This window comes from Belonocnema kinseyi, chromosome 7 (genome assembly GCF_010883055.1).
Source record: "Belonocnema kinseyi isolate 2016_QV_RU_SX_M_011 chromosome 7, B_treatae_v1, whole genome shotgun sequence".
Classification (NCBI taxonomy): Eukaryota; Metazoa; Arthropoda; class Insecta; order Hymenoptera; family Cynipidae; genus Belonocnema; species Belonocnema kinseyi.
In genome coordinates, this window is record NC_046663.1 from 2715520 (window position 1) to 2727087 (window position 11568).

General features: G+C 26.1%; 1 protein-coding gene across 2 annotated transcripts in view; it reads right to left on the reverse strand.

The window, feature by feature from the left end:
* Nucleotides 1–5765: 5765 nt before the first annotated feature.
* The window catches only part of LOC117176299 (band 3 anion transport protein), a 177653-nt gene continuing 171850 nt past the window's right edge, over nt 5766–11568 (reverse strand). For both annotated transcript variants that reach the window (XM_033366496.1, XM_033366497.1), the window contains 2 exons: nt 10703–11031; nt 5766–6747 (listed from right to left, as the gene is read on the reverse strand). In XM_033366496.1, the coding sequence (XP_033222387.1) occupies nt 6413–6747; nt 10703–11031 (664 nt within the window). In that variant the 3' untranslated portion in view covers nt 5766–6412. The remainder of the gene's footprint in view (nt 6748–10702; nt 11032–11568) is intronic.

Below are 11568 nucleotides of genomic sequence, written 5' to 3' on the forward strand. Positions count from 1 at the left end.
AGGAAAATTGAGATTTTTAAGTAACTTTTACGTACAATATCTGCCGGAAACAGGTATGAGGATGAGTCGTGGATCGCCCCCAAAAAAATCCAAAGATCCTCATTCGATTTTCAGAATAAGAGATGAAAATCTACCAATTCTGAATTAAGTGAACAAGAAAGATTCAGATTTTTAACGATCTCGTCCTGAATTTTATATGAGGACGAGTCGTGGATAGCCAAAAAAATCCGAAGATCCTCATTCATTTTTTCGGAAAATTGGATAAAAATCTATCAATTCTAAATCGTCTGAAAAAGGAAGAATTCGATTTTTAAGTATCTTTGACGTACAACTTCGTCCTGAACCAGATAGGAGGACAAGTCGTGGAACGTCCCTAAAATTCGATTTTCAGGATAATAGATGAAAATCTACAAATTCCGAATTAACTTTCAAAGATTGAGATTTTTAAGTAACTTTTACGTACAATATTCTCCTGATACAGGTATGAGGACGAGTCGTGGATCGCTCACAAAAAATCCAAAGATCATCATTCTACTTTCAGGATATTAGAAGAAAATCTACCAATTCCGAATTGTCTGAAAAAGGAAGATTCAGATTTTTAAGTATCTTTTATGTACAATATCCTCATGAAACAGATTTGAGGACGAGTCGTGAATCACCCAAAAAAATCCAAAGATTCGATTTTCAGGATAATAGGTGAAAATCTACCAATTCCGAATTAAGTGAACAAGAAAGATTCAGATTTTTAACGATCTCGTCCTGAATTTGATATGAGGACGAGTCGTGGATAGCCAAAAAAATCCGAAGATCCTCATTCATTTTTTCGGAAAATTGGATAAAAATCTATCAATTCTAAATCGTCTGAAAAAGGAAGAATTCGATTTTTAAGTATCTTTGACGTACGACTTCGTCCTGAACCAGATAGGAGGACAAGTCGTGGAACGTCCCTAAAATTCGATTTTCAGGATAATAGATGAAAATCTACAAATTCCGAATTAACTTTCAAAGATTGAGATTTTTAAGTAACTTTTACGTACAATATTCTCCTGAAACACGTATGAGGACGAGTCGTGGATCGCCCCAAAAAAAAATCCAAAGATCCTCATTCGATTTTCAGAATAAGAGATAAAAATCTGCCAATTTCGAATTGTCCGAAAAAGGAAAATTGAGATTTTTAAGTAACTTTTACGTACAATATTCTCCTGAAACACGTATGAGGACGAGTCGTGGATCGCCCCCAAAAAAATCCAAAGATCCTCATTTGATTTTCAGAATAAGAGATGAAAATCTGCCAATTCCGAATTGTCCGAAAAAGGAAAATTGAGATTTTTAAGTAACTTTTACGTACAATATTCTCCTGAAACAGGTATGAGGATGAGTCGTGGATCGCCCAAAAAAAAAATCTAAAGTTCCTCATTCGATTTTCAGAAAAAGAGATAAAAATCTGCCAATTTCGAATTGTCTGAAAAAGGAAGAGGATTGAGATTTTTCACCTATTTTGTAAGTATAGACCGCGTAGTGAGAAAAATAATAATAATAATATTGATTTCTATATCGCAAGAAAGTACCTAATCGCAAAAATACAATAATAGGTACAATAACTTTCTAAATCTTGACGGGTACTAACGTATCACGTGTGCTCTTAAGTCTTATCGAAGGTTTGATTCCTAATTTTTCAAGTACGAATACACCGACATGATAAGTACATAGAACGGCATTTTTTGCAAAAATGTCATTTCCCTCTTGTAGGAGATTCAAAAATTAATTTTTCGACGACTGACATTTTGAGCCCGTCAAAGAAAAAACAAAAACGAGCGGTTAAAGTCATAAGGTGATAATCATAATAATGGCTAATAATAGAAAAATCATTATTATCTAAAGTAGATGTAAAGTAGTGTGTCTCTATTTTATAAAGAGTTAAAAAATATTTTCTTGATCTAAGGAAGTTCCTTAATGCTCTGGCCTTAAAGAGGTAGTATTTATAAGGTACATATATATAATGTGGCTGGAGTCATGTTTTTTTAAAGAATTTTAGGGCGCACAAAATCTACTTTTTCAACTACGTCTAGATTTAGAATTACAGGGATCACAATTAGTTCGCAATTCCCCATTTTCTCCTATTTTTTTGAAATTGCGATTAATTTTTCAAGAATTAGGAAAATATTTTAAGGAAAATACGATCAATCAGTGTCGCGAAAGAAAGAAAATATATCTCACTTTTAATTGACATATTTTTTCATCGTAAATATTATTTTAAACAAAAATCATTTTATTTCAAAATTTATGATTACTGTTTTGAACAACTTTTGGTTATGTTAGTGTTTTTTTCAATCGTAAATTGATATGTTTTAGCAAAAATTATCAAGATAATATATTTTCAACCAATTCAGGTTATGTTAGCGTTTTTCATCGGAAATATTATTTTAAATAAATATCATTTGATTTGAAAAATTATACTTAGAATTTCGAGCAACTTTATGTTAGGTTATTATTTTTTCACGGAAATTGGTATTTTTTAGCAAAAATCATTGAATGACCCAATTTTCAACCTTTTTAGGTTATGTAAGTCTTTTATACCGGAATTCGGTACTTTTTATATAAAAAATCATTGGATTGCAAACAAAATTTACAATTTCGGAACAATTTTTGGTAACGATAAAGTTTTTCACAGGAAATCAGTTATTTTGAACAAAAAACATTATATTTAAAAGAGGATTTAAAATATTAAATAATTTTTTCTTATATTATGTTAGTGTTTTTTTATATAAAATTGAAATTATTATTATTATTTACAATCTTTGAACAACCATAGAGTATGCTGGCGTTTTTCGAAAAAAAAAATTATTTTAAACCAACATCATTTGACTTTAAAAATTGAGCTTAAAATTTTGAACAAATTTAGGTTATGTTACTTATTTTCGCCAGAAATTGATTTTTTAGTAAAAATCATCAAGAAACTATTTTTGATCAATTTGAGGTTATGTTAGTGTTTTATACCGGAAATCATTACTTTTAATAAAAAATCATTAGTTTAAAAGAAAATGTATAATTTGATTTGATTTAGAGTACTCAATTTTGAACCATTCTAGGTTATGTAAGTGTTTTATACCGGAAGTCGGTACTTTTTATTTAAAAAATCATTAAATTGCAAAAAATTTATAATTTAGAAACACATTTTTCGTCCAAAATTGAAATTATTAGAAAAAAAAGATTAGATTTAAAAGAATATTTACAATCTTTGAACAACAATAGAGCATGTTAGTGTTTTACATCGGAAATATTATTTTTAATGATTTGCCTTGAAAAATTAAGCTTAAAATTTAGAACAACTTTATGTTAGGTTAGAGTTTTTTTTCGATGGAAATTATTATATTTTAGCAAAAATCATCAAGACACTCAATTTTGAACAATTCCAGATTATTTTAGCGTTTTTCGAAAAAAAAATATTTTAAACCAAAATCATTTTAGTTTAAATATTAAACTTAAAATTTTCAATCACTTTAGGTTATGTTATTATTTTTTGCCAGAAATTGATTTTTTTAGCAAAAATCATAAAGATACCCAATTTTCAACAATTTGAGGTTATGTTAGTGTTTTATACCGGAAATCATTACTTTTAATAAAAAATCATTAGTTTAAAAAAATGTATAATTTTATTTGATTTAGAGTACCCATTTTTAAACGATTTTAGGTTATGTCAGTGTTTTATACCAGAATTCGGTATTTTTTATTTAAAAAATCATTGGATTGCAAACAAAATGTGCAAAATTTCGGAACAATTTTTGATTATGGTCAAGTTTTTTAACAGAAGTCGATTATTTTTAACAACAACAAAAAAATCAGATATAAAAGAGGATTTACAATTTAAAAAAAAATTTTCTATGTTAAAGTTTTTCGTCTAAAATTCAGATTATTAATAACAAAATATTAAATTTTAAAAACTATTTACAATATTTAAACAAAAATAATTTTTTAAATTAGGCCTAAAATTTTGAACAACTTTAGGTTCTGTTAGTATTTTTAGCCAGAAATTTATTTGATTAATTAAAAAATGATCAAGATACCCAATTTTTAACAATTTTAGGTTATGTCAGCATTTTATACCAGAAATCATTACTTTTAATAAAAAATAATTATGATAACACTTTTCATCGGAAATCGATCATTTTGAACAAAAAAAAATATATTTAAAACAGGATTTACAATCTTAAACATTTTTTTTTCTATGTAAAAGTTTTTCGTCTAAAATTGCGATTATTAATAAAAAAATATTAAATTTGAAAGAACATAAAAATTTTTTTAATAATACTAGGTTATATTAGCATTTTCCATCGGAAATATTATTTTTAATAAAAATCATTTCACTTGAAACATGAAGTTCCACCATTTTGAACAAGTTTAGGTTATGTTGATGTTTTTGTCGGAAATTCGTACATTTGAGCAAAAATCATCAAGATATTTCAAATTTGGACAGCTTTAGGTTATGCCAGCGTTTTTAAACACGAAATGTGTACTTTTTATAAAAAATATTATTGGATTTGCAAACAAAATTTATAAATTCGGAACAATTTTTGGTTATGATCAAGTTTTTCAACAGAAGTCGATTATTTTTAACAAAAAAAAATCAGATATAAAAGGGGATTTACAATTTAAAAGAATTTTTTTCTATGTTAAACTTTTTCGTCTAAAATTGAGATTATTAATAACAAAATATTAAATTTAAAAAAAATATTTACAATATTTAAACAAAAATCATTTTTTTAATTAGGCTTAAAATTTGGAACAACTTTAGGTCCTGTTAGTATTTTTAGCCAGAAATTTATTTTACTTAGTAAAAATGATCAAGATACCCAATTTTTAACAATTTTAGGTTATGTCAGCATTTCATACCGGAAATCATTACTGTTAATAAAAAATAATTAGGAACAATTTTTGGTTACGATAAAGTTTTTCACCAGAAATCTGTTTTTATCGAACAAAAAAAATTATGTTTAAAATATTAAACAATTTTTTATTATGAAATGTTGCTGTTTTTTTGTCTAAAATTGAGATTATTAATAAAAAATATCAGGTTTAAAAGAATATTCACAATATTTGGACAGTAATAAGGTATGTTAGCGTTTTTCATCGGAAATGTTATTTAAATAAAAATAATTTGACTTGAAAAATTAAGAATTTCGAACAACTTTAGGTTATGTTAGGGATTTTTGGCCGGGAATTGATATGCTTTAGCAGAAATCATTAAGATAATATGACAGAATTCTCGAAAATTTGAAAGAACTTGAGAGAATTTAAGAATGTATAATTTTTTTAAATATTTGTATTATTTACGATATTTACACAGTTGAATATTAGTTTTCTACTTATATAAATATATTTATAAATAAAAAAAAGTACACAAAAAAAGTTTTACTGTCGAAATATTACCGATTTATTAAAAATAGTTTAAATTTCTCATTTTCGTTACCGTTCTCGAAGTACTTTTTATAAAAAATTATTGACCTTAAAAAAAGATTGATAATTTTCGAACAGTTTTAGGTTATGATAAGATTCTTCACATGAAATCGGTTTTCCTAAAAAAAAATAGGTTTAAAAGAGGATTTACAATCTTAAAGAATCTTGTATTATGTTTTTGTCTAAAATTGATAGTAATAATAAAAAATCGTTCGATTTAAAAGAATATTTACAATATTTGAACAATTTTAGGTTATGTCAGTGTTATTAATCAGAAATTGGTATTTTTTAACCAAAATGCATCAGTTTATTTATATATATGGTACAAGAATATAATTATTTCTGAAATTAAGATATCAATTTTCGTCAATTATCAAAAATATTCTACTTGATTTTCTTTTTTCATTACGTTTAGATAATAGATACAACAGAATCTCATTCTGCATCAAAATTATTTCATATTAAAACTTAAAAATTGGGTGAGACAATAAAAAATAATAATCGCGCACATATTTTGTAGTTTAATTAAATTTATAAAAAAAAACCTTTTTCACGAAGAAAAATTTCCCTAAAATTAAATTGCTAAATTACTGTGATCCCTGGAATTATATACAAAAAAATGATTAAAACTTTAAGAAGAAACGTGCCGAGAGAAGTTCATAATTCACTACTATTGACATTTCCTAAATCTAAGTTTGGCACCTGTTTCATTCCTAAGATTAAATTTTTAAAATTTAATTTGAAGAACAATTTGAAACATGATTTTGGAAAATTTCTTTTTCAACACTACGAATCATTTGATGTGACTATTTACTAGTTTGCAATAAAAATGATAATTTTCAAATAATAAAAAAAAAACGTGAAAATCCAGAATGATATTATACAAGTTTGGGATAAAATTTTTGAAGATTTTCGTGAAATATAAATAGGATGAAAATATAATAAGGCACGCGCATTTTTATGCGCTTAATGGCGCTTCTTCGTAAAAATCTGGCTCGTCCTCATTGTCCGGAGCCTTACTGTCCAGAGCTCGCAATTCCGTAGCCGTGAAAAAATGGGTCATTTGAGCTCGCAGAGGGATCATTAAGATTAGAAAAAATGGAAGGGCCAAGGCGGCTCTAGAGTCCTTGACAATCCACAAAATCGCCAAGCACGTGATTTGTATTGTCGTGAAGATGTGCATTTTATAAGTTTGCACTCTCCGGACAAAAACCGCTGTTCCGTGATGCTTTGCAGGCATGAAGAATAATTTTATCCTGTCAAAGAGTTGAACTCCGTTTGTAGAAGAGATACCTGAAAAGAGTAGTTTAACATATTCAAAAATTCAATTCAGATGATGAATTAATCATTTTTATGTTTTTACTTTTTTCGTCCACTCGTAGGGAATAATCAATATTTTATAAATATTTATTTTTTTAAAATTGTGAAACAAAAAAGAGTAGATACAAAAATTAAGATCAAAATTATTCATCAGTTTAACGGGTAAAAAATGTCAGTCTCGTTAATTAAATTCAAAAGATATAAAGAGGGTTGTTACAAAATTCAAATTTCGAAATACCCTGAATTTTCTTTGAACTATTGTCATATTTCAAAAATATTTGTAATAAAATATGGAAGAATCGAATTTTCAAGTAGAAAAAAAGTTATTTTGAACCATGAAAAAAATCATTTTTAACCAAAGATGAATTTTCGAGTAAAAAAAAAAAAGGGTAATGGTTGATATTTCTACCACGAAACATCTTTGTTTTCAGTCAAAAACCGAAAAAGATTTTTTAATCAATAAATAAATAATTATTAGAATTGAAAATAAAAAATAAAAATTTCCAGGAAAACAATTGAGTTTTCAACCCGAAGATATGCATTTTTAACAAAAAATTTGAATTTTCAACCCAAAAAAGAAGATTTTTCAACCAAGCAAATAAATTTTGAACCAAATAGTTGAACTTTCAAACCAAAAGATGAATTTTCAACTAAAAAAGATAAATATTGCACCATAAATGTAATAACTTTTCCATTAGCAAAATTAATTTTGAACTTAAAAAACCAATTTTAACAAAACTACTAAATTCTCAACAAAAGAGATAAATTTTCAAGTAAATGTATCGAATTTCTGAAGAAAAAGGCCAAGAATCCAAACACCAAATTTGGACCAAAAAAAAAGAATAATGAAAAATGAAAAAGAAAACAAAAGAAAAAAAATTGGTTGGTTGCCTTCTCATTTTTCTTTCCTCTCTTTTATTTTTGTCCAAATTTTTTATATTTTTTACGAAAATTATTATTTTTTAATAGGATTTAAAAAAAAAAATTATAATAGGAACATTTTGTGATGGTTGTCCAAATTTTTTCTTTAAATTCTTGTTTTTGTTTTCCGAAATTCTATATATTAACTTGATTATTGGTCGTTAAATAAGATTTTAAATCTGATTTTTATTTATTTTGAATCAAAAAGATAAATTTTCAAAAAGAAAATTAATAAAAAATATCCAACAAAATATTTCAATTTTCACACAATAAAGATTTTTGATTCCATAAAGAAATAAAATTTCATCAAAAATGTTGAATTTTTAAGATAGAACCCCCGAATTTTCTACAAAAATGTGATTTTTAAACCCAAAAATATGAATTTTTAACATAAAAATTGATTACCATCAAAATAGGTTGAATTTTACCGCAAAATAAAATTTTTGTTACAAAAACGTTGAATTTTTAATCCAAAAATAAGGAATTTATACAAAATAATTGAACTTTCAACCCCAAAAACACGATTTTTCAATAAAATAAATTATTTTTGACCTAAAAAATAATATTTTTCACATAAAAATATAATAGTAAAATATTCTTTTTAAAGAATTTATTTTAAAAAAATAACTTTTAACTAAAATGATGAATTTTCATTCAAAAACATTGATTTTCGACCAAATAGTTAAATTTTCAACCAAAAAGATGAATTTTATACTAACAAAAATTTTTTAAATTTAATTATCAACCGAACAAATGAATTTTTAACCTAATAGTTGAATTTTTAAACAACAAGATAAATTTTCAATTAGAAAGATTATTTTTATACCAAAAAAGACGAATTTTCTAAAAAAAAAAATACATGAATTTATAAATTAATAGATAGATTTTTAATAAAAAAAACAAATATTGCAGCATAGAGGAATACATTTTCAACTAGGAACATTAATTTTAAACCTAGAAAAAAAATAATTTAGACAAAATTGCTAAATTTTCAACTTAAGAGATGAATTTTTCAGCAAAATAATAAATATTCAACAAGACAAATTAACTTTTATACCAATAAAATTAATTTTCAACCAAAAATATATTTTTTCAATTAAATATGGTAAATTTAAGTCCATAAAGAAATAAAATTTCACCAAAAATATTGAATTTTTAAGACAAAACCCGTGAATTTTCAACAAAATAATTGATTTCTAAACCCGAAAACATGAATTTTTAACTAAAAAGTTGATTTCCATCAAAATTGTTGAATTTTATAGCAAAAAAAAAAAATGTCTACAAAAACTTTGAATTTTCAACACGAAAATAGGAATTTTCTACCAAAATAACTGAACTTTGAACCTAAAAAATACGAGTTTTCAAGAAAATAAATGATTTTTGAACTAAAACAGAAAATTAATTTTCAGCCACATAATTGAATTTATAACCAAAAAGATCAATTTTCACCAAAAAAGATGAATTTTCTACTAAAAACTGAAGTTTTTAAACAAATAATTGAATTTCCAACCCAAAAGGATTAATTTTAACCAAAAATAATAACTTTTTAGGAAAATTGGTAAATTTTTAATAATATAATAAAATTTTCTACCAAACAAGAACCTTTTTTCATAAAAAATTTGAATTTTCCACCAAAAAGATACATTTTCAAACAAAAATGGAAGTTAAATATTATTGGGTTCCAAGTTTAATACATGAATTTTCAACTAAAAAAGATAAATTTGCCACTAAAAACAGAATAGTTAAATTTTTGGTTAAAAAAAATTTAACAATAAAAAAACGAATTTTTAATATATTAGTTCAATTTTCAAGGAACGAAATGGATTTTTACAGAAAATAGAATATTTAAATTTTCAGTAAAAAGAAATTAATTATCAACCAAATAGAATAAATTTTCAACATTTTCAACCAAGAAGATTAAATTTTTATCAGAAGGGATCAATTTTCCATAAAAACCGAATAGTTAAAGTTTAATTTATAGAAGTGAACTTTTTATCTGAAATGATAAATCTTCAATAAAAAAAAATGAATTTTTAACCAAATATTTTGATTTGCAACTAAAAATATTAATTTTCTAAAAAAAAAAGAAATTGCAACAAAATACACGAATTTTCAACTAAAAAAAAAATACATTTTTAACTCAAAATAGAATAGTTGAATTTTAAGTTAAAAAAATAAGTTTTCAATAAAAAAAGACAACTTTTAAACAAAATTTTGTAATTTTTAACCAAAGGAATAAAATTTTAACTAAAACGATGTATCTTCAACTAAAAAAATTAAAATAAATTTTTAACCAGAGTCGAAATTTCGACCCAGAGATGAATTTAATACAAAAAAAAGGTTAAATTCTCAACTCAAAATAGAATAGTTGAATTTTCAGTTCGAAAAATAAGTTTCCAATAATAAAAAGAAAACGAAGTTTAAATAAAATATTAAAATTTGCAACCAAAGAAAAATTTTCGACTAATGAAATTACTTTTCTCCTAAAAAGGTGAATTTAAAAAAAAAATGGTTAAGTTTTCGGTTAAAAAAGAAAAAAAATGTAACCAAAAATAGAATAGTCAAGGAAAAGTCAGAGAATTTCGAAATTAGGATTTTACAACAACCCTGTGAGGGCGCCAAATGCACCCAGAGACTCGGTGGGGGGGGGGGGGCTTACGACTGGTTCTGCAAAAATTTAGAATTTAAGAAAAGTCAGGGAATAAAAAATTGGTCAGGGAAAGTCAGGTAATTTCCAAAGAGAGATTTTGTAGGAATTCTTCGAGGGCGCCAGAGGTGCCTCGACATTCGGGAGGCGCCCCTGGCGCCCTTGACCTACTTCGCGTTAATAAACATCTGCAAAAAAGAAAAAAGTGGTACGATAAGGACATCAAAGGCGGCCGGAGATACGGGTGGCGCCAGTGGCGCCACCGTTGCTAAAAGTCAGGGAGTTTCGAGAATTTAGGGATTTTCTAAAGCGGGATTTTGTAGCAACCCCGAGTATGTATATAATAAAAATGTTACGTACCCATATAGAGGAAGACTCCGATCAAAACGGCCATCGGAACGCGTCGAAGAAGAGGCGCCATGAGAACACTAACTCCCACCAGAATGGCGACAAGAAGAGCGCTAACCCTCTGCTCCTTGACTTCGACAATGTGCGGCTTGTCACCCGGTGCATGAGTTCGTGACATCACTGTGAGCGCATTGACGTGCGTCAGAGATCGGACAGATGCGGCCGAACACCATGGCGCTCCCATCAATCCACAGCCTACATTCATGAGGCACACAACCACAATGTCCATATGGTAGCCGTTGCCTTTCCGCAATTTACGCTCCTTTTTGTCGATTATTAGTCTGCAATCAGACAAGTTTTTTATACAGGCTTCATTCGCAGTCATCCTGAAGAATACTTTTCAGGAAATGTGGCATTTTAAATACAAAAAAAAATAGGGGACTTCATAATAACAGTAGCTCACTTTTTAAAAAATTAATTAAATTCATCAAATAATTTTTTGTAAATATTTTTACAAATATATAGATAAATAATGTTTAAAAAATGTTTAAGGATACACTTTAATATATGGTAATATATGGTAAATCCCATACATTACAGCAAAATCTTACCGTTTGTAACACAAATTTCTTCACAATTTTCGAAATTAAGAAAAAAATATCAACTTCATGGTAATTTTATAAATTACTAAATAGTGTCCGAAAATTATTCGTTATTTATAAATTTACCTTGGCTTTCACGAATTTTTGAAAAATTTTGTAAATTTATAGAAAATGAAAGATTTTACGGAATTTTGAAGTATTGAAAAATGTTCAGTAACTTTTTGGCAATTTATTGTAACTTATTATAAATTAAATTTATGATGAGGTACCATAAAT